General features: G+C 47.9%; 1 protein-coding gene across 1 annotated transcript; it reads left to right on the top strand.

Moving 5' to 3' along the window:
• The first annotated feature begins 582 nt into the window (after window positions 1–582).
• Window positions 583–22,513, top strand: VCP (valosin containing protein). The gene is made up of 17 exons (XM_018077247.2): window positions 583–638; window positions 5,462–5,573; window positions 5,954–6,126; window positions 7,922–8,064; window positions 11,149–11,279; window positions 12,959–13,090; window positions 13,492–13,594; window positions 15,317–15,450; window positions 15,659–15,794; window positions 16,806–16,918; window positions 17,509–17,673; window positions 17,778–17,900; window positions 18,982–19,194; window positions 19,899–20,207; window positions 21,073–21,228; window positions 21,512–21,666; window positions 22,054–22,513. The coding sequence occupies exons 1-17, from the start codon at window positions 622–624 to the stop codon at window positions 22,157–22,159; spliced, it is 2,421 nt and encodes an 806-aa protein (XP_017932736.1). The 5' UTR covers window positions 583–621; the 3' UTR covers window positions 22,160–22,513.
• Window positions 22,514–22,948: the final 435 nt, after the last annotated feature.

The raw sequence follows: 22,948 nt of genomic DNA on the forward strand, positions 1-22,948 counted from the left end.
AGGTGTCCCTGCTTACGGCAGGCGGTTGGAACCAGATGATCTTCACGGTCCCTCCCATCCCAGGGCATTCCACGATCCCACGGGCAGGACCGCGGGAGCCCCGGGTGGCGGGAACGGCTCCGCGTGCGCGCCCCGCCCCTCCTCATTGGCCCTTCCCTGGGGCACCGCCCAATCGCGGGGCGCGGGCGGGCGCGGGGGCGGGACTTCCCGCCCGCATGTTCCCGTCGGTGGCTCTTCGCCTTTGGCCGCCCGGGCGCTGTCATTCAGCTGAACGCCGCGCTTCGATTGGCTGCGAGGAGCGGCGCCTGGCTCGCGGCGATTGGCCAGAGGGCGCTTAGGGGGCGGGGCGAAGGCGGAGCGCTCACCCTTTTTTTCTTTCCCCACCACCCATTGGCCGGGGCGGTGGCCGGGCGGAATTTCCGATTGGCCGGCGCAGGCTGTTGCTAGGCAGGGCAGGCGGCGTGGGCGGGACTCCCGCCCGCCGATGAGTCGGCGCTGAGGCTCAGCCAGCGCGGACGCCCAGACCCGTCGCCCCGCCGCCCGCGACCCCGCGACCCTCCGGACCCCCCGCCCGCCCCGCGGACCCGCCCGCCCGCCCCTCGTCCCCTTCCCCGCATCACCATGGCCTCGGGATCCGAGTAAGTGCGGCCCCGCCACCTCCCCGCGGGCTAGGCCCTGCCGCGGCCTGGGCCCGGCGCGGCCCGCCCGCCTCTCCGGTGCGGCCCGCGGGCCCCAGGCGGGCGGGCGGCGGCGCCAGGACGGGCTGGGGCCCCCCGCCGCCCGCACCGCCACGGCCGGGCCGCGCCGGGAAGTGTCGAGTCATGGCGGGGGGGCGAGGCCAGGCCGGGCCTCCCGCAGGGCCTTGCCCGGGCCCGGGCCGCCGGCCCCGCACCGCGGAGGGCTTTGTTTCCCGGCCTCGTCCCGGGCACCGCGGGCTCGCCGCGGCCCCCGGGGCGGGGCTGGCGAAGGGCCTTGGCGCTGGCCGACGCGACATGTTGTGCCGGGCATGGCCGAGGCGATCGGCGGTGTTTTCCTCTCGGGTGTCCGGCCTCGCTCTTCATGGCTCTGCTGAGTTCCAGGCTGAGAATCGTCTTCTACTCTCCTCAGAAATGAGTAACAGCCCCTGCTCGCAGCCCACGTGCCCCTCGAGAGGAGTAAAATAGAACCGAAAGATAAATTTTCCCCAAAGCAGGGATACTCGAAGTGACTTTTTGGCCTTGCCAGAGGCGCTTTTGGTCCCTTTCCTGTCCTTTTGCGTGTGTTTTCCTTTCCTTTTGGCACTCCTGGAATCCGGACCTGCTTGGTCCTGCCGGGTCAGTTTCAGCGAGGTGTGCCAGGCATTCTGTGGCCATGGTGGAAGTGACATTCCCAGAGCCTTGCTAGCAGCCGAGCAGGGTGAACAGTGTCTTTAAAAGGGGATTGCTACGTTAGCAAACTTCTTCTCGCCTGAGTAGGAACCAGCAAAAGTTACTTTGCAGCTGGGACGGGGTTACTTTTTAGATGCCATTTTTTGTCCCTGCTGCTGGCAGCCATCTTGCTGAGCCGAGCCTTAGCACGGCAAGTAAGCATTCCAAAAGCTCAGGGAGTGTGGGTTCTGAAGGGATTCCTGTTTTCCTGTGCCAGCCTGTCTGAAGCAGTGTTGAAAACTTGGCGTCTCCAGCACGAGTCTGAACTCACCCCGTGGTTGTCTCGTTTCAGTAAGTGACTGCAGTCACCACATACCTCAGGCACCTTGCTTGTGGACAAAACTGTATTTATGAATTTTTTTTGTTCTTGAAAACCTGCCTGGGAAAGGCAGTTTAGTCTGTAATTCAGATGTTAAGGGTGGTAAGAAACTGCTTGTGGTAGGAAACACTCTCCTATCTGGGAAGTGATTTCATAAGGAGGGTTATAAAAAGCCAGGCCAGCACACAGAGGGCATGGCAGTTTTCACTTTTGTTTCCGCAGCTGGAATCATTCTGAGACAGTGACTTTTTGCTTATTTTTAGCACAGACTTACAGGAACAGCTTGTTTCCTTACTTTAAGCAGGGCTTTTGAGGTTGGTTGTCGTTTTCAGGAGGATCACTGATTGGTAGTTACTTTCTGCTCTGACTCTTCATACCCTCCCCTGTGATGCCTCTGGGTGTTATGTGCTGAATGAGGGGAGCTCTGACACAGAGAGAAACGGTGGAGTGATGAAAGTCCGTGAAGTTGTGTCAGGAGAGGTTTAGGTTGGATATTAGGAAAAGATTCTTCACCTAGCAGGTGGTTGAGCACTGGAACAGGCTCCCCAGGACAGTGGTCACAGCACCAAGCCTGACAGAGTTCAAGAAGTGTTTGGATGATACTGTCGGGCATGTGATGTGACTCTTGGGGGAGTCCTGTGCAGGGCCAAGGGTTGTGCTCAATGATTCTTGTGGGTCCCTTCTGGCTCAGGATAGTCTGTGATTCTCTAAGTTGTAGAAAGTCCCTCTGCTCCTTCCCTGTGTCAAATGGGTCTGTTGAACTGCTTTACTGAGGGAGGGAAGCGGGCTGAGGACGTGAACAGGGAAGTGAACAGGGAACCCACTGTGGTTGGCCTTTAGTGCTAATACATATTTGCTTCAGTTTTATGGATGTCTTGCACTTTGTGTACAAGCTGGGCCATTCACGGTGCTGAGCACTGTATCCTCTCTTCTGGCCTCTGTCTAGGGGCAGCTTGAATTTCCTTTCAATTCCAAAACAGCTCTAAAGCTGCAGTTTGTGTTAAGTTTGTCTCTTTGTTGAGTCAGGGAAAGAAAGGAGTGAGAGGGAAGGTGTGTGAGGGAGCTGACAAAAGGAGTGGGTCAGGGAGATAATTTGGAGGGTTTGCACTAGGCTCTCTCTGATAGAAAGCTCACTGAGGAACTGTAAAAATTACCTAGGTTAGCTGTCTGTCCCTACCCTTTGCTGAAGCTTGCCAGCAGGAGTAGGAAAATTGGCAGGAGAGAGCCCCAACCCCTGCCTTAGGGTTTCCTGATTGGTATTTTCTGTTCATGCTGCCCTTCCCACAGATGTCAGGGTTTGTCTGAGTGTGGTTGAGGTGCACAGATCTGTTCGGCCCTGTAATTTCAGCTATAGCAGGAGGAACCCCCAGAGAGATGCAACAAGGGTAAATGGTGATGGTAACAACACTGTAAATTACTGATGGAAGATGGGGAGTGCTTGTCTGTCCAAGTGCTTACCCTTATCTGCAGGAGAAATAACATCATGCCTATCTGACTTGTAATTTTGTAGAACTTTTGTTTTTATCTCAGCAGAACTGTCGGGTCAGAGCACTGAAACTGACCCCGCGCATTTGAATGCCTCCATGCTGTTTCTTGGAGACTTTTATTCCATTTTTAATGCCTCCAAGCTTTTCGATCGCTCTTAAGTGCACTTGACATTGATCCAGCCCTCCCTTCTTAGGGAACTGTAGGTCCAGTTCTTCCATACCAAAACTTTTCTCTCACATTCAGCGGAACCAAGTGGACTCTTGCCATGTTCTTCATCACTGTCGCGCGTTGGGAGATGTCCTAACTTTCTTTCCAGTTTCCTACAGCTTTTGGTTTGTGGACAGTTTTGGTTGAAAAGCTTCCACTTGCTGCCTGGTCCCTTTACAATTTATTTTTGGTCTTATGTCCCAGGCTGTTTTCCAGGCTTTGTGGCAGTCCCTGTGTCCCCAGGGACAGCCACCCGGTTCCAGTGACAGCTCATGTAGCTGGAATCTGGCAGCAGTTTCTTATCAAAAGGCCTTTGGATCCACATTTCGTGGTCAGGGGGGTATGAGTTACATTCACACTTGGAACAAGCCAAATAGGAGTATTGTGTCTCCCTGGTGTCCCTTACCTCAAATTTTTAAATCTTGCTGCTAAATTAGTTTCCAGTGGCCAGGAGCTAATTCTGAGGCAAGGTCCTTACAAGTAGGTTGTTGGTTTTTTGCACTGTTTAACCACAACCTGGCCTGAAAATGTATTCAGTTTCCTTACTGCTCTTTTGGTTTTCCTGGAAATCCCAGACTTTTTAGGACTCTAACCAGATCACATTTTAGATTGAAGATGGAATTCATAAACTCCTTCCAGGATGTATCCGGCAGCCTTTCTCGTGTCCTTTTTTTGTTCAGAGACTAGATCTATAATATCTTCCCTCCTTCAGTCTGCAATGAAGAGGGGCAAAAAGGTAACTTTCCCAGTAGTGGCAATCCAGGAAAGATATGTTTTGCAACTTCCCCTTTTGTTCACTTAAAATAATGTTGCCTGTCATTTGCAACATGTTTCCTGTGCTGCTCAGATTTACGGGAAGCTTGATAGCCTCTTGGAAACAAGCTGGCTGCCCCCACAGGCTTGCTCAGTATTGTTTCCCCTTTTATATACTGGAGGAAGGAGCCAAGACCATGTAGCCTGTCTTGGAAAGGCCTCTGTGTTGAGGAGCAGGGGTAACATCACACCGTAGGTATGTCACCCCTCTCTGATGGACTTCTAAAAATGCAGTGAACATGCCAAATGATGCCCAGCTGCCATTTCCACTCAAAGTTTGGTTTTTTTTCTGGTCATTCTATCCCTAAAAGAGCGAAAGGGAGCCAAAGTGTATGACTGTCACCATTGCCCACAAAGCTCCCTGCTCTTTGCCAGTGCTTGCTGCTTGCTTAGGGCAAAGGGAGACTTTGTTTTCTTTGTCACAATCAAGTCAAACTGTGCAAAGTTTTCCATTCTGACACTGGCACATCTGGAATACTTGGAGAACGTATCCTCCGAAATCACTTGGTTCAAATTCCTCTTCTTTCCTAGAGTGAATTATTCGCTGTATTAGATTTTGAAGGAAAACAGTTAATAACCTGCCTCTCGTCCCTTTCCTCGGTGTTTTGCTTGCCCTGTTTTATCAAGGTGAATGGATTATCTCTTGTGTTTTTGTGGTGTCATAGGCTAGAGCTGCAGTGACTCCTGTGAAGGTATTATGGAAAGGTGCTTATATCCTAAAAAAAGACGCAGAATCATTTTCTATGAGCACTTGAATATTTATATTAACTTGCTAGGTTTAACTAATAAGCCTTGGCAAGCTAACCTCTTACAGCTCTTCCTATCAGGAGAGCTGCATCATTGTCCTTTAATTCCCCTATTTACCTGGGATTTCACACCAAACAGACTTCAATTTTTGTTTTGTTGGCAGTGTTTACATGTGATTTCAGATGAGTCTGAGTAATTCTTTGAGGCAGAACATCTTACAGTCAGCAACATCTCACTGGCCACTTCTTTTCATAGATAGCTTCATAGCTCTTTCCATTTGAGGCTCCTAGTTATATTTACTGACGGAAAACATTGTCCTTTGAACTCCTGCAGCTGGCCCCTGGTAAAAAAAATGTTCCTTTTTGTCCTACAAACAAGTGTAATTTCTAAAAGACAAGACAACAAAGAAACTTACAGGAAATGGGGGTGGCTGGACAGGACCAGTGTCACTGAGCCTCATGGGTTGTGTTCTCTCTCCCAGCTCTAAAGCGGATGACTTATCGACTGCTATTCTGAAGCAGAAGAACAGGCCCAATCGGTTAATTGTTGATGAAGCCATCAACGAAGACAACAGTGTTGTGTCACTGTCCCAGGTGCGTCATCTGTAGAGCCAAAGCATTTAATCTGGTAATTTTGCAAGCCGTTGCTGTCTGTTAACTTGAAATGTAATTTTGCAACATGACTCTACAAGTGTTTGTGTCAGAAGCTACAGCTATCACAGGGGAGGGAGGGTTGTCTTGTTTCTCTTCAGTGATAAAATGTTTTTTTGAGTCTCGATTTGTGGGATTCATTTGGGCTTGTGCCCTTACTTTGGCTTCGGGATTAGTTCTACACCAGCATAGTGGGAGCCTCTGTGCTTGTGGATTCAGTGTATCACTTCCAAGGTGCGTTTTCCGAAGTCAGGTAACTGTCCTTCAAATGCTTGAATTCCTGTTTTGTCAAAAGCTTGTTCTGACGCTCTCGCTGTTTACAGGCAAAAATGGATGAACTGCAGCTGTTCAGAGGAGACACTGTCCTGCTAAAAGGGAAGAAGAGGAGAGAAGCAGTCTGCATTGTTCTGTCAGATGATACCTGCTCAGATGAGAAGATTCGCATGAACAGGGTTGTTCGCAACAACCTGAGGGTGCGCCTGGGTGATGTGATCAGGTGAGGACACAATGTTACCTGTGGAAGGGAATTAGCAACGCGGTAGTTGTGCTCGTAGTATCTGAGCTGCCCTATGGCAAAAAGAAGTTAAAACTTGCTAGAGACAAGTGGCAAAAAGAATGAAACAGTCATACAGCAGGATTAAAAATCCCCCAAGAATGTTTATATTCCAGTTTCTGTTGTGAAAAGAATTTTAAAATTAGGAACGCTTAAAAAACGTTGCGGGGATTTTGTTGTGCAACACTTACAGAAAGCAGAATCACAGGATGATTTGGGTTGGAAGGGACCTTAAAAGTAGTAGGAAAGCTTTGAAGTATGGATCTTGGCTTACGGGAGACAGGTTCCATTCTGTGATGGGAGAGGGGAGAAAGGGAGCATGTGAGCATTTCCCAAACATAAAAATGGTAGTATGCAGTCTTAAATATGAGAGGGCTAACAGCTCTTCCTCCTGAGCACTGTCCCAGTATGGAATATTCTGCATTTTCTGGGCAAGTTGGAGCCTGGTTTCTGACACTAGACTTTCTGAGGTGGTGTCTGGAATAATCTTTAAATGCAAAATATTTTTCATACAAACTTCACAGATGAGAGAAATTAGGCCATTCCATCCATCTCTCTACCACTAAAAAATGTAATTTTTAAACACCAGTGTAGTTGGGACACAGTGGTGCTTTGTGCCTGTCTGTGGATTTAAAATAGAGGTGAATCCTTACTTTAAACTGATGTGAGGTTACTGTTGGAGTCTCTTCTAGTGTGACAGCCTGTGCTCTCCTCTGTCGGCACTGTGTCTGTAGTGGTTCTCAGCCTCCCAAATGTGTTAACAATTGTCTTGACTCGTTGTGAGGTGAAGGAATTTTCAAATCTCTTGCCCTCAAAGTTTTTTTTGCCAGTCTTTAACTGCTTACTGTGCCCTCGTTTCTGCCAAGATGCAGATTCGTGCTAATCGCTTCCTGATTGTGATCTGTCAACAGTTTTCCTTCTGGGATAGTATGTCTTTTCCTTCACCCTTTTGCTATGTCCTCTCTGTAAGGCATGTGGTAAAAGAATCTGTTGGGATATGTGACAAAAGTCACATATGAAAAGCTGTGTGTTTAGCTACAGTTCCACACAGGCTTCTCTTAGCTGGCAAAGCCAGTTTGAGCTTTCTGCCATTGCTTGATACTCTGAGCTGTGGCTAAAGAAGGCTGTTTCACCCCACAATAGTAACTGTAGCATGTATTTTAAAAGGGGGAAAGGGCCTCCAACCTTTAACCTAATTGTCAGCCCCCACAAAGTGGGATTGACAGACACCTGGCTGCAAAGGTGTTTACCCCTAGTTGGTCCTGTGAGAGCCTTTGCTCAGAAATCAGGTTTGTCAGCAACAAGAACGCTGGTCTCTGTAGTAAGTGAGAGAGAGAAGGAACAAAGAGTTTTCCCCAGCTCACTTTCCCATGCAACTGGTTCTTGTGACTTGTGACTATTGCAGGTCTGTAGGCTGCATTAGTAATGTGTGAATATGCCTTGGGGACAGTGAGTGGGGCTGCAGGAGAGCAGAAGGATAGGAAGAAAGTATGAAACTCCCCAGTGGTCTTGGGCAGGGCTGAGAGGAGTGAAGGCAAGTGTGTGCTGTGAAGACTAGCCCTTGGTGGTATGATTTTTGCGTTTTCAGCATTGAAATGTTCTTATGCAGGTGGGAGGTCTCACCGGGACTTGGTGTGGTCTTTGGATGTACTTTCCTGGAACGGGGCATCACTGCCTTCTCCAGACTCAGGTGTAAGTCCAGCATGATGTGGCTAACTGGCATTTTCTTCCGTTGCAGCATCCAGCCCTGCCCAGATGTGAAATATGGCAAACGTATCCACGTGCTGCCAATTGATGACACGGTAGAGGGGATCACAGGGAATCTGTTTGAGGTCTATCTCAAGCCCTACTTCCTGGAAGCCTACAGACCCATCAGGAAAGGTAATAATGCCTGTCATTGAAGTCCTCATGGCAGCAACTGTGAGCTAGTCCTAAGACTGAATACAGAGAATTTCTAGAGGCTTGCACAGGTTAGATTAGACCGACATCTGTAGAGTGAGATTTGTTGGTGTTGATTTAAATTTTCCCTAATCTTCAGAAGGAGCTATTGCTGCTGCTGGCTGGCAGAGCAGTTTGATAGCTCTGCTTTTTTTACCTGTCTAAAATGAGAGATCATCAGAAAAGGCTCAAGTGGGACTGGGAGAAAGTTGCTACCTTATGATGGAATTGGGGAGTTGCCTGCATATTAATGAGTTGTTTGGGTGTGTGTAGTGCTTACCTGGTTTTCTCAAAGTTCATCCTCAATTAATATGGTAATCAGAGAGGGAATTGGGTTCAGACCCCCAAATGTGGAGTGGTGGAGATGGCTGCTGCAAGGTGGTTATGTGCATGTAGCTGCCATAGAATTTATAATATGCAGTATTATATAGCAATTAACATAATACAATTTAGTTAATTTCCTACTCTCACCCAAAATCAAATCACCTTGAGCCATACATTGTACTTCCCCATCCTCCCACATCACCCACCAGGTGCACCCAGGTCCTTGAGGAAGAGCAGAACCACGGATGGGCTTGCCTTTGTCTGAGGCAGGAGTAACCAAGACTGTTTTCCCCATCCTATTTTTTATGTGAACTACAGGAACTTTATCCCCTTCTACAGTACACAGAAGCGTTGGTTGGGCAGGGCCAGTCACCAGGTGGCTTTTGCTAAATGTGTGTATGTGTTTGATGGTCCTACCACCCTTTGTGCTTGGTGTAGTCCTGAACAGTCCACTGAATCATTTGATTTTCCAGAGGCTGGTGCACGATTGGGAATGTGATGCACCCTCTCAGTGCCGTGTCTCTGGAACTGGAGTAGCCTCAGTGCCTGATGGTTTGTCAGATCCAAAGACCTTCTTTTCCTCTGAGGGTATGGAATAGTGTTGAACAAGGTTCCATGGGCCTGGGCCAGGTCCCAGCACACTGCAGTGATCTGAGTCTCTCTCAAACTGCCAGCATGACAGCACACCTTTTTCCAGATATTTTAATAGTTTTTTAGGACTGTACACTTATTCAGGATTGAGACACCAAACTGTTGGAGGTAACCACTGTCTTAGTTGCTTTCCCATACTATTCCACACACCCTGCCACTCATAACTATCCATGCTATGAACACATCTCTGGCTGATGTTTTAAATACTGTTAACCTTAAACAAGACCTGAAGCACATTCTGCAACATGCTGGTTCACAGCACCAACCGTGACAGAATTCCAGAAGCCAGAAGTGTTTGGACAATGCTCTCAGGCACATGGTGTGACTCCTGGGGCTGTCCTGTGCAGGGGCAGAGGTTGGACATGATGACCCCTGTGTATCCCTTCCAACTCAGGATATTCCATGATTCAGTGATAAGGACTAGCTTGGTTTCAGGTGTTTTGAAAGGATATTAAAAATCTTTCAAATTCTCAACCGCTACTTTAGTCAGCCCGAAGGAGAAGGAAGACATCGTGAGGGAGGGAGGAGGTGTAGCAAAGGTGCAATTACCAGTAGTTCCCAGTGGATGGCTCCCGAAGAACTCAAGGAGAAGCAGTGCTCAGTGCAGTTACCAGATTTGCTTCCCTACCAGCAATTCCATTGTATCATAAGGCACTACTACGAAGAACAACCCGATGATAACCTTTGCCCAGGCCCCAAGGACCATAAATATCACCCCAGGGAACAGGTACAACAAAGTGTTAAAAAATACACCCTGAGAACAGGTGCAAATCTACATTGTCACCAGCTATTGATACAATGAGTGCCTGCTGGGATCTATCCTTGTCTCAACCCTTTGTGTTCCTGTTGGGTGCAAGAAAGGAATGTTTTCCTTTGACCCCAGCAGGCAAATAAGTATCACACGCAGCCACTCACTCATTCCTCACCCACCCACGGGATGGGGAGGAGATCAGGAAAAAAAGTAAAAATTCGTAGGATAAGAACAGTTTAATAATTGAAGCAAAGTAAAATGTAACAATAATGAAGATTATAGTAGTAATTGTATTGGAAAAGGGTAGTGATGAAACCCAAGAAAGGCAAGTGTTACACAACACAGTTGCTGACCACCTGCTGACTGACGCCCATCCCACCCCCCAGCAGTGCTTGGCGTTCCCCAGTGAAATCCCCCCAGTTTATATACTGGGCATGGCATTCTGTGGTGTGGAATATCCCTTTGGGCAGTTCGTTTCAACTCTCCTGGCCATGCTTGCTCCCAGTTTTTTGTGCACCTGGTCCTCGCCAGAGCATGGGACACTGATAAGTTCTTGGTTCAGGGTAAAGACTGCTGAGCAACAACTGAAATATCAGTTTGTTATCAGTGTTATTCTCATAGAAAATCCAAAGCACAGCACTGTATTTACCAGTTACTAAGAAGAAAATTACTTCTATCACAGCTGAAAACAAAACAAGTATACCAGTTCGCACCCTGACTAATTTCCCTTCTTCAGAGTAATTTAAGTAATAACTGGGAGGGTGTGGAGAGAACCAAATGCACTTTTGGGGTTATGCTCGTAGCACTTCTGCTGTAAATAGGTCTGAATACACTACAGACACAAGCTGAAGTTACCCAGGGTCTGTAGCCCAGTTTAGCCTGGAGTCATAGTGTTATTTGTTATTCTGTTTCTGTATACAGTTATAACTAGTAGCAACTAGTTATAATAAATTCAGAATGAATTTTTATTAAGTTAGGGCTTTCTGCCTGTTCTAGAAATTTTAAATTGAAACTGAATGGAAAAGAAATGTGATTCCTTGCCTTTGTGTTCTGTATTTGGGCTGGGTGTTCTCTTCTGTTGTTTGCTGTTTTGTACTGGATGAAATTTGAGAACTTAAGCAGTGCTTGGGTGGTCACAGTAGGTGCAGATCTGGAGTTTAACACACAGAGCAGTGTTACAAATGCTAGCACTGTCTGCTTGTGTAACCCCTTTCCTTGAACTCTGGGGCTGCTGATGGTACAGGGGTCAACATTTTGGAGATGTGGGTTGCAGGAGGCCACTGATGTGTGGGATTTTACAGGTGACATCTTCTTGGTGCGTGGAGGGATGCGTGCAGTGGAGTTCAAAGTGGTGGAGACAGATCCAAGCCCTTACTGCATAGTGGCTCCAGACACAGTGATCCATTGTGAAGGAGAGCCCATCAAACGAGAGGTGAGCAGAATCCTGCCATGTGGTTCTCCTGCTGAATCTCCTCTGTCCAAAGTCTGTTTCCATGGCAGTGTTTGAGGGCAGCAGTATTTGGAGTTCCTGTTTTGCCATTTTCTATATTGAACATAATGGTTAGAAACTCTGTTTTCAGGAGATAAACTGCTGCAGAAGGTAGTCAGAGAAACGTACTTCCATTGTCCTTCTTCATATGCTGAAGGCACCAGGGTGTAGGGTTGCTGATGAGAAGCATGCTTTGGCAGCAGCTCTTTTGCATCCGCTTCCAGATACCTCATGCTGGAGGTATCTGGATACCTCAAGCTTAGGTACTTCTTTTAATTCCAGTGTGCCCTTGATCCATAGCAGGGAGAGCTTATAATGTTGCTAAATTTCATGCCACGTGAAAAGAAAGCAATTGGTACTTTTTGAATGAGAAATTTGTAATCCCAAAATGGATGACTTTAAAACACAAAACATGTTTCCCCAGTCCCTTTTGGTGTCTAGCCTTGAGTGTTGCAACCTTAAGGCAGCCTGAAGGGCCTGTCTGACAGGTCTTGGTCACCTTACTGTTTAAGAGTAGGAAATGAGCTACGGTAGATGCATAATTCATAGAATAAGTGCCTTTTTTCTACTTGAAAATAGAGTGAGTGCTGGTTTGTGTTTAGCTGTATTCATCTCTGTGGCACTTGTGAGCTGCATCTGGGCACCCCATGAATCCAATTTGGCCCCTTCAGGACACAGCAGTGATAGATAGGAGCAAGTTCAGCCAAGGCAACCAGAATGATGAGCTGGAGGTCAGAGGAGGGACTGGGGTCATGGAATGATGCAGACTGGATAAGGGAAGGCTAAAGGGCAGGCTTCCTGACAACTGCCTGGTGGGAAGAGATAGATGACCAGGTTCTTCTGAGTGCTGTACCCAGGGACAGGACCAGAGGCACTGGCAGTAGATCCTAGGAAAAATGTTTTCCCCAGCCCTGGAGCAGGACCCAGAGCAGGCAGGAATCTCCAAACCTGGAGACCTTCAGTGCTTGATAGGTCCAGCCCTGCTTGAAGTAAGTGGGGCTTGGACTGAGCCCCTCTGAGATTCTAGACTGTTATTTTATTATTTTGGTGTGGGCTAATGTTACAGATAACTGAGGCCAGTGTAGGTTTGGACAGCTGAATGAATGGATGCTGTGAAGAAAGGATTGGTTACAGTTGATCTTATCCATATGTCTGGATCTAACATTCTGTGCTGATTGGAGTCAGTCGCAAAAGACAATGCTGCATCTGCGAACTGTGTGTCAGACAGACCATGTCAGGTAGTTAGACACAGCACTTTCTATTTAAGGAGAAAGTATATTTTATACTGATGTTGTCTCTTATTACTTCTGTTAGCCCCATCAAAGGGTCACAGAGCTTGTTTTGTGCTAGAGTCTGTAGGGAACCTGGCAGCAGAGGCTGTCATTCCAGAAGGTGGGCTTCAGTGAAGTCTGAGTACGTGCAGGCAATTCCCTTTGTATGTCTGGGAAGACAGAGCTAAGAAACAATGGTAGAAGACACCAGGAAGACTTGAAAGTGAGAATCTCAAGACAGGCAAGAAAATGTCTACAAGCGAAAATCCGTATTCTTGTCTTCTGTAGACTGGGAGGGGTTGTTGAACTATTGTTTTCACTGAAATGTTTAATGTGTTTCCTTCTGGGTAGGATGAAGAGGAGTCGCTGAATGAAGTGGGCTACGACGACATCGGTGGCTGCCGGAAGCAGCTGGCTCAGATCAAAGAGATGGTGGAGCTGCCCCTCCGACACCCTGCTCTCTTCAAGGCCATAGGAGTGAAGGTACGTCCCTGTGTGCACCACCTGGATGAGTGGATCTCTCCAGGATGGGGGTTTAGGAGGCACTGGGGAGGGGAATAAGTAATCTGTGTTGGCTTTTTTTTTTTTCCCCATTTTAATGCTGGTGTTAGAAGAGTATTTGCTTACTTGTTCTGGACACAGACTGAAGCGCTGGCATCTTGTAAAGGGAGTGATGCTTTGAGTCAGAGCTGCCAGTTACTGGCAAGGTTTCTGTTGTGTGTTATGCGAAGTATAAGGGTGTTGATAGCAATGCTGCGATGGCAGCTGTTGCATGAGTTTGCATCACAGTTTCAGACTGGCTTTATCAAATGCTTACAGTTTCACTGTGAAGCTACTTAAGCATTCAGATACTCACCACCTAAGCCTCTGGCCTTTGTCCTCAGCCTCCACGTGGGATCCTGCTGTATGGTCCTCCTGGCACTGGTAAAACACTGATTGCCCGAGCAGTGGCCAACGAAACGGGGGCTTTCTTCTTCCTGATCAACGGTAAGTTTTGTGGCTGCTTTGGCCCCAGATCTGCTGTGTGCTCATTCATTCATCTTATGGTACAGAATGATGTTAATAGGGCATGCTTAGAGCCACACTGTCTCCCTGACATCCTTCCTTACCTCTTTCAAGTGGGCCTCTGGGGACACTTGAAGGCTGTTTGTGTGGAAGCATCTGTAGTGGCACTTCCCTGAAGCTTGACTGTGCTGTAGCAGGACACTTGGAAGATTGCAGTGTGACACAGGAATTTGGAGTCTGTCTGTCCATTTATGTTGGTGAGGACAGAGCTGGCAAGGTTTCTGTTGCTCCCATCATGTTCCATTCAGAAAAGAAGCTGCTGTGGCTGTGGTTTTCTTTCCCCTCTAAAGTATAAGACCCATTTTGTTTCATGTAAAATTAATTGGAAGGAACTTTCCAGAAAGCTATAATGAATTCCTTGGGATGTTGCTACAACTGACAGAACTCCTGTTGATAACTCCTCTGTAGCAGCTGAGGTGGCTGCTGGTTGATATCTAGTAAAGGCCAAATTCTGGATTTTCTACACTGCTTTTCTGTCCTATTTTAGTCAGTGCTGGAATAACTGAACATTTTTACTGAAGAAGTGCAGCTTTTCTTCTCTGATTTCAGTCTTGTAGGCCCGTGACAACAGCAGCAAAGGAGAATGTAACACAGCACAGCATTGACCAGCAGTAGGGAAGTGACTTGCTTTGTATCTCAAGATAGTGGATGTAGATGGGCCTGTTTCAGCCATATGTCACCCTTGTCATATACTTCCTCAAGTGTGTGCAAGCTGTCACTGAATGCTAATGCACCAGCCGTTTCTTCAGACACTGGTACATCTATTGCATAATAAAAATAACATTGTCAGAGTTAGCAATGCATTCTCTGTCTGCTGGTCCCAACTCTGAGCTGCAGGCAGTGTTGTAGACAGAGCTGGTATGAACTGGTGAGTTACCTGTAATGAAACACTCAGAGTACCTGCCTACACCCGTGTTGCTGTGGCTTGGAACCTTAGTGCTCCTGAGGGTCAGGTTTCTTTTTCTTGGGTCCTTCAGAAGCATACTTTCTGTTCATTGCCACTCCCATCAGCATGATGCAAAAATCTGTAAACTTTCATTAGTGTTCAGCAATTGCAGATGTCAGAGGAATGCTGTCTTTCCTTTTGAGATCGATGTATTTGCACACTGTTTTTTATTTAACCTTTGAGAGGAGATGGGGACTGTGGTTTTGTTTGTTCGTGTCTGTTTGATTTAATTTTTTAAACTCATTTATAGGATCATACAAAGGTAAATGTGTATCTGTGTAACATAAGCTAAAGGTGGCTTCACAGAGCTTTTTCCCTCCCTACCCTGATAATTCATCACCATATAATTTGATTGCTTCTCTTGCAAGCTAGGACTGGCATTAACTGTGTGTGGTGGCACATTACAGAGAAGCTCACCAGGTGTGAAATAGGGTAAGGAAAGAGGCAGCTAAAGGTAGCTCATTGACTAGTGCTGCATTCTCTTAGATTAAACTGAAAACACCAAAATAATGATAGAAAGTAATTCTGCATGCTGGTCTTGCCTTTCAGCTGCAGATTTAGTGAACTTGATTGATAGTATTTGCTTTGGCTTGAAATATAGATTGTTCCATGTGGTCGTTGTACTAAAAAAATTCAGCTGCCTGTTTTTGGGGCTAACTGCCTCTCTTCTCGTTGCCACAATGTTGCTATTTTTTTAGGTCCCGAGATAATGAGCAAGCTGGCTGGTGAGTCTGAGAGCAACCTGAGGAAAGCCTTTGAGGAAGCAGAGAAGAACGCTCCCGCCATCATCTTCATTGATGAACTGGATGCCATTGCTCCTAAAAGAGAGAAGGTAAAGAGAGCATGTCCTTTTTGGTAGCAGCTGGCACAAATCTCTGCGTTTGACTACGGGGTAAAGCAGTTGGGTTGGGAGTGAGAAGGACCCTATACAGTTCTTGATGTTTGTTACCATCATGTTGTATCTGCATGCCCTGGCGCAGTGCTGGCTCCCCTGCTCCTTGTAGAGCTGTTGGTGTAACCACTGCTTTCTCTCTGCACAGACACACGGAGAGGTGGAACGTCGCATCGTGTCTCAGCTGCTGACCCTCATGGACGGGCTGAAGCAGAGAGCGCACGTGATCGTGATGGCAGCCACCAACAGACCCAACAGCATCGACCCAGCGCTCAGGAGATTCGGTAGCACACCTCTTCTTGTGTGTCACATACTTTGTTGCAGGCCATGCCTCAGGGGCCCCGGGAGGATTGAGCAGAAATTAATGCTTAACACTTCCTGTGTGTTACATAAACTACTGCCCTGTCTCCAGCTGCTTGCTAGGAATTAATTTCTGGGCTTCCGGCCTTTGGTGCCGTTTTCTGTGCCACATTAGGTGAGAGCTTGTAGAAATAATACTTTGAAGTGGAAAAGTGTGCTAGCCTCTCTTAGGTGAAGCTATTTCAGGACACGCTTAAGGAGTAAATGCCGGAGGGGATGTTCATGCCTTAGACTGCAGAAAGCTCTGAATGATCTATTTCTCTGTCTTTTATTAATGAGAAATACAGTAGATTCTGAGATTCAGGTGTTCAAAACAGTGCATTGGGAATGAACGTCTGGTGTGTGACCACTTGGTAGAGTCTGTCAGGTGTGTAGGGGCAAATGGCCTCTTAAATATGTAGTGAGCCATTTGGAAGCACAGCCATGACTAGAGGAAAAATACAGGTGTACATACCTAACTAAGTTAATATTGTGGTGATACCCTGGTTTCCTACCTCTCTGGTTTCATGTGTTTGATTGCTTGGGTACTGCCGTGAAAGTTCTGAAAAATTAAATCTCTCAGTAATTGTGACCTCTTGTGATAAAGGCACAAAGGTAGAAATAAACAAAAATTTGTCATGGTATCTTGGTTTGGGGAAGCATAATTTCCTAAAAGTGAAACTTAGAAAAAATTACTAAACGAGCAATGCTATGTGTCATATAATCCTGAACACTAGCTAATACAGTAGTCTCACTTCCCAAATGGCTAAAGTCTTTCCTTCTCCTCTGACCTGTCTCTGCTACTGTGCTGTTAGATGCTGCAGAGAAATGCAAAGCTCTGGCAGTCTCAGAAGTTGTTTGTGGCATGTCATCATGTTGTTCAGTCAGAGAAGGCAGCAACCTCAGCTCCTCTACTGTGCAGAATCAAAAGCTCAACAAGTGTTTGTACTCCCCAGGTCGCTTTGACAGAGAGGTGGATATTGGTATCCCAGATGCCACTGGGCGCCTGGAGATCCTGCAGATCCACACGAAAAATATGAAACTGGCTGATGATGTGGATCTGGAACAGGTGAGTAGTGTGCTATTAGGAAAGCTTGTCTCATTCCTGGTGCTCTTGTTTTGTAGTGGGAGAGTTGTTAAGACTTGACCAGATATATGTAGTTGCTCGATTAGGGCAGCGTGAAACTGCAATGAATGTGTGACCTCCTTCTGGCTGGTGTATCAGTGAAGAATGGCGTGGCTAAGTGAAACAAATATGTATCATTCCAATCTGGAAGTGCCTTGCCATTGTCCTCCTGGGTTTGTTTGCTGTGGTGTTCTATTTAAAAGGGCAGCAGGCTTGAAACAGCTCCCACACAGCTGGATGAGCACTGTGGTACAACTGGACACCATCTGTAAGTTGGATGGTGCCTGTCATCTCTGTCCTGAATGAAGAACTGCAGTCCTCAGGGTTATCTTTCTGCACACCATCTGAATTCCAGATGCAGTTTTGATCTCTGGTAGGCAGTGGAACAGCAGTGTCTTTGCCTGTTAAACATGTGGTAGCACTTGGATCCGCAGGAAAGCCCTGGTGTTGCTGTCCTACATCCAGAGCTCTGCACCTCCCAGTGTTGACCTTGCGTGTATCCCTGTGAGTCATAGTCAGTGCTCTGCTTTCAGGTGGCAAACGAGACCCATGGCCATGTTGGTGCTGACTTGGCTGCTCTTTGCTCAGAAGCTGCTCTTCAGGCTATCAGAAAGAAGATGGATCTCATAGACTTGGAAGATGAAACCATCGATGCTGAAGTGATGAACTCGCTGGCTGTGACCATGGATGACTTCAGGGTAATGCAGGAGTGCCCCTCTTTCTTCTGGGTGCAATTGCTTCTCTGAAGCAAGTAAAACATTACATGCTAGAATTTATATAATGCTGTTTCTTGTATTGACAGTGGGCTCTGAGCCAGAGCAACCCTTCTGCTCTTCGGGAGACTGTGGTGGAGGTGCCACAAGTTACCTGGGAAGATATTGGTGGTCTAGAAGATGTAAAGAGAGAACTCCAGGAGCTTGTACAGGTAAGGCTTTATGAAAGATTTTTTGCTTAGCCAGCTTGAAAAATAATTATGATAATAAAATTCAGAATGTCTTCATTTTCCTGTTTGGGCTGCAAACACGGTAAATGCAGGGGCTTTATGGTATCTGCTTGTAGTGGACTATAAATACCATGCTGTTCCATCTTAGTGAACTTGGAGAGGAAGGTGCTGGGAGCAGCATCAGGCTTCCCTGAGCTGAGTCTACAGTGACATTTTGGGTGGGTGTTGTGCAACATGCAGAAAGCCACAGTTCTGCTTCTCAGTGGAGACCAGGAGTGGGACCACTGCTGAGAATCATCTCACATGGTGGCTTTATCTGCCAGGCAGTGGATGAAGATGCTCCTACAGAGAGCCTTTGAAGGGCTCCCCATCAGCCTTAGCACAGGGACAGGTGAGAAGTAATTGCAAAGCCCTCTACAAAGGGAAAGGCTGGGACAAAAAGTCATGAGTGATCTGTGGAAGCTCCAGGTGTCTGTATGGGCATGATTTGGTTTGATACATTCTTGCTTTCAGTTGGCACTGTAGAAACATCCTGTCTGTGAATAAAAGAATCTAAATTTTCAGTTTAATTTTCTGATGTTAAAATCATCACCTGTCTGTGTCTGACCTCATTGCTGAGGATAAAGGCTCACATCAGACACCTTACCTGTCTCTGGAGAGCAGAGCAAATAGGTTAGGTAATGAGCTGTTCCCTTTTGCTTCTACAGGGCAGAGTGAAACTGAGGTTAAGTGTGCTGGAAAACTACCTGAACTGGTACTTAGTTCCTAGAGGTAAAGGGGTTATTTAGGGCAGCTTTCCAACTTAGCCATGGTGCTTTTGAAAAAATGGACCGGTGTCCACTTAAAAACTGCAATGGCACCAGGCAGTTTCTTGTGTTTTACTCAACAGACATCTCAGGTAGTGTTTCTGGTAGGCAGAGAACCCAGACTGAATCAGAGAAAGGTGTTCTTGCTCATGGCAGTGGATTTGGACTGTCCCTTCCCACCCAAAGTATTCTGTTCTTACAAGGTACAGGCCTGTTCTGGCTCATCACGAGAGGTTTCTTGGTTTGTTTTCCTTCAGTATCCTGTGGAACACCCAGACAAGTTCCTCAAATTTGGCATGACCCCATCAAAAGGGGTTCTCTTCTATGGGCCACCTGGTTGTGGTAAGACGCTGCTGGCCAAAGCCATTGCCAATGAATGCCAGGCAAACTTCATTTCCATCAAGGGGCCGGAATTGCTCACCATGTGGTTTGGCGAGTCTGAAGCCAACGTGCGCGAGATCTTTGACAAGGTAAAGTGTTTCTTCTACTCCCCATGCCGTGTTTGTGCTGAGGTTCCCTCAGAACTTTGTCCCCACCACATCTGTCTTACTGGCCTGGGTTTTTTTTGTGTCTTCAGTGTTTTTCCCACTTGGCCTGAGAGAAGGTTGAAGAATCCCTAACCTCCCTGGACCTGTGTGCTGGTGTTAAAGCGCTCTCATTGTGAACAATTTTTTTCTGTATTTCTCACTGGGATTTTCTTTGTGGCTGTGGTTTCTCCTCCTCTCACTGCACACTGTGAAGAAAGATCCAGCTCCCTTTCCCAGTAACTACACATTAGGTAGCTGAAGACAACAATTGGACTTCCCCCTTCCGTTGGGTATATCTCACCTGCTTGCGTGCCTGAATAACCAGTTGGCATCCTCAGGTCTTGCAGGAAGAGTTCTACTCCAGCAAAATGGCTCCAGTTTTCCCTCTAGTCACTGGAGTTTGTACTCTTCTGCCTGGTTCACAGTTCTCCCACTTTGGCAAAATTCAGCTTGTTCAGGAGAATTTAATGGAGGGTTTGTGTGGCAGGGAACTACTCTGAAGCAGCTCTTCCAAGCTCTCCTTGTGGCAGCAGTGCTCTGGTACTCCTCTGAACTGTGTTAATGGTAGAGAAGGCTTAGTGTGGAGTCGGCGTGCCCCTTTTTGAGAGGTATTAGCAGAGAATAATGGCTCCCATTGCTTTCTGCAGGCTCGCCAAGCAGCCCCTTGTGTGCTGTTCTTTGATGAGCTGGACTCCATCGCCAAGGCCCGAGGTGGGAACATCGGCGATGGCGGTGGTGCCGCAGACCGTGTCATCAACCAGATCCTGACGGAGATGGATGGCATGTCCACCAAGAAAAACGTCTTCATCATCGGTGCCACCAACAGGCCAGACATCATTGACCCGGCCATCCTGCGCCCCGGCCGCCTGGATCAGCTCATCTACATCCCCCTGCCTGATGAGAAGTCCCGGGTTGCAATTCTTAAGGCCAACCTGAGGAAATCACCAGTTGCCAAGGTAGGATCTGTGCCCTGACTGCGTCTGGCTTGGGTTTGCTGCATGCTGCTCGTGTTCCTCACAGGCTGGGGACAGCACAGGGGCCTGGAGGCTGATCCATGTGGTAGGGTGGAAGAAGAACCTTGAGCTCGGAGCCTAGGTATCAGCAAAGCTAGGTGCTGGTGTGCAACCACAGCAGGTCTCCACACATAGTGGAGTTCTGCTCACAGTGCAAGATCAGAAAAGCCTGTTATGGTGAGATGGAAAAGTTTCTGGTACTTGAAAAAAAAAAATCCTGTAGAACACAGGGTGGGGAAATTGAAATTGAAGAGGAACCATTGCAGTGAGCTGTTGTTGAACCCTGCCATAGGCAAGAGCTGTGTCCCTTGCCTGGGGAGAAGGAATAATGCAGCTGAGAGTTATTCAGAGAAAAGCAGGCATGAAGTAAGAGCCCAAGCCTTTTCGTGCTCAGCTTACCTTTTTAGGGGTTGTTGGGAAAGAAAGTTTCAAAGGAGATTGCTGTACTACCCTCTCAGCTGAGTGGGAGGAGGAGAGCTCAGTTGTCTTGGTCTGCCTGCACCCCATCTCTATTTCCAGTCTGATGGTGTTTTGTTTAACTCCTCATGCTGAGACCTGAGCAAATCATATCCTAAATCTGCAAGTGCAGAGGCATTTACAGCCACCCTGTGGATTCCTGGTGGGTGTGAGAAGCATAGCCTGCTTTCATGTGTGGTTACGTTTTCCCAAAACCAAGAATCTTATCAGCTGATTTTTCCAAAATTGTCCATAGTTAAGGCAGCACCTTCGGATCTGAACACACCTCTCTGTCACCTGAGGATGTGAGGTGTTAAGGAAAGGCCTCTCTTGCTTTTGTGTTTTTCACTAGGATGTCGACCTGGATTTCCTGGCTAAGATGACCAATGGCTTTTCGGGGGCTGACCTGACAGAGATTTGCCAGCGTGCCTGCAAACTGGCCATCCGTGAATCCATCGAGAGCGAGATCCGGCGAGAGCGCGAGCGGCAGACCAACCCCTCTGCCATGGTGAGTGGGGCTCACGTATTCCTCTGGCATCCTCGGGGATGAGCGGGCTCCTGCGCGGAGTACAGAGCTGGAACACTTCCTTCTCATCTTCTGGGAGTTTGAGGACCCTGCTCAGGGGCCTCATGGTCAGCACTTGCTCACAGGAGGCACCTGCTGCAGCCCTGACTCATGCCTGCCTCTCCAACCCCTGCCATGGGGGTAGTATTGGAGCATCCTGGCCTGGAGGGAGGCTCTGGATGGCCCTCGGGCACACGATTCACCTGGTCCCTCTGTCCTGCTGTAGGAGGTGGAGGAGGATGACCCGGTCCCCGAGATCCGTAGGGATCACTTTGAGGAGGCCATGCGCTTTGCTCGCCGCTCTGTCAGTGACAATGACATCAGGAAATACGAGATGTTTGCACAGACCCTACAGCAGAGCCGTGGCTTTGGCAGCTTCAGGTACCTGTGGGGTGTGAGGGGCGGGTGGCACCTAGGCAGCTTTCTAATGGGTTCTGGGCAACAATCCCCTTTTCCAATCGGAGTTCCTGTTCTCCCCAGTGTGTACAGCACACATTCCTGTTCCCCACAGCGTGGTGAGTGTAGGCTGTGCTGCAGGTCAGTTGTAGCTGCCCTGTTAGTGCTCCTCAAGTCCAACAACCTTTCTCCTGTAACACAAGCAACAGCCAGCAGCTGTGAGCCCTTTGACCTGCCCTAAGGCTTCGTCCCATTCCTCCTGCCTGTCCTACGCGTCAGCAGGGGTTGGTGCGGAGGGAGGGGATGGTGCTGAGCTGCGAGGAGGCTTTTGAACAGCGTCTCTTCTCTCCCCTCCTGCTCTGCTGCACACAGGTTCCCCTCAGGCAACCAGGGCGGCGCCGGTCCGAGCCAAGGCACGGGAGGTGGCAGCGGGGGCAACGTGTACAGCGAAGACAATGACGACGATCTCTACGGTTAACTCGCTGTCCTCGGTGGACCAAACTCCACACCAGGCCACGTTGTACAGGGAAAAATCCAATGTTCAGTGGACTCTTGGCTTCTTCATTCCTCAGTCAGAACAGTGTAGCTGCACGTCAGACTTTGTACAGGGGATGTTTTCTGCAAACACAAATCCAGAGTGGTGTTCAGTTGGGAGGCAGACAGTGAATTAACAAGGAAGGGGAACTGACTTAATTTCTGAGAAATTTCTGTTCTAGTTTATGTGGCAGAATCAGCAGCTTTAGCAAAAGGGTACAACGCTAGCCTGTATTAAAAAAATAAAACCCCACGAAAAATAATAAAAAAAAATTAATAAAAATCCCACAAAACTCTAGCCAGGCCCCAGCAGTTCCTTTGTGTGGTGCTGGCACTGTCTAAGCCTGTGTCTCTGGTGCTGTCTGAGCACTCCTTGCTCTGGTGGAGTCCATCTGTACATGTGCTTTCCTGCTGTGATCAGGGCTGCTGTTCATGTGTAACTCCTCCTAGCTCTACTAAGGGGAGAAATGGCTTTGGCAGGGTCTCTGCCCTGCCCTGGCCTGGTGGGAAGTGCCAGATAAGAGCCTGACAAGCAGGTACCTGGTGTTGCTTCTCTAAGTCTGGCCATGAGCTGTCAGATCTCCTCCTGCTTTGGCTCTGCAGCAAAGGACCTCTCCAGCAATCTCCATCTCTTCCAGGCACAAGGGTCACTTGGGCTGCCTCTGGTGTGTGCAGTGCAGTGTGACACCACTGTGGTTAGGGGAGAGGGGATGCTCAGCACATTCCATGTGTC

This window comes from Manacus vitellinus, unplaced genomic scaffold (genome assembly GCF_001715985.3).
Source record: "Manacus vitellinus isolate BGI_N305 unplaced genomic scaffold, ASM171598v3 scaffold_36_pilon, whole genome shotgun sequence".
Classification (NCBI taxonomy): Eukaryota; Metazoa; Chordata; class Aves; order Passeriformes; family Pipridae; genus Manacus; species Manacus vitellinus.

What these genes read in the sequence shown, in the direction of transcription:
- VCP (XM_018077247.2), top strand. An exon ending in GTGTTGTGTCACTGTCCCAG is followed by an intron (nt 5,574 to 5,953) that starts GTGCGTCATCTG and finishes CGCTGTTTACAG; the next exon opens with GCAAAAATGGATGAACTGCA. An exon ending in GAGAGCCCATCAAACGAGAG is followed by an intron (nt 11,280 to 12,958) that starts GTGAGCAGAATC and finishes CCTTCTGGGTAG; the next exon opens with GATGAAGAGGAGTCGCTGAA.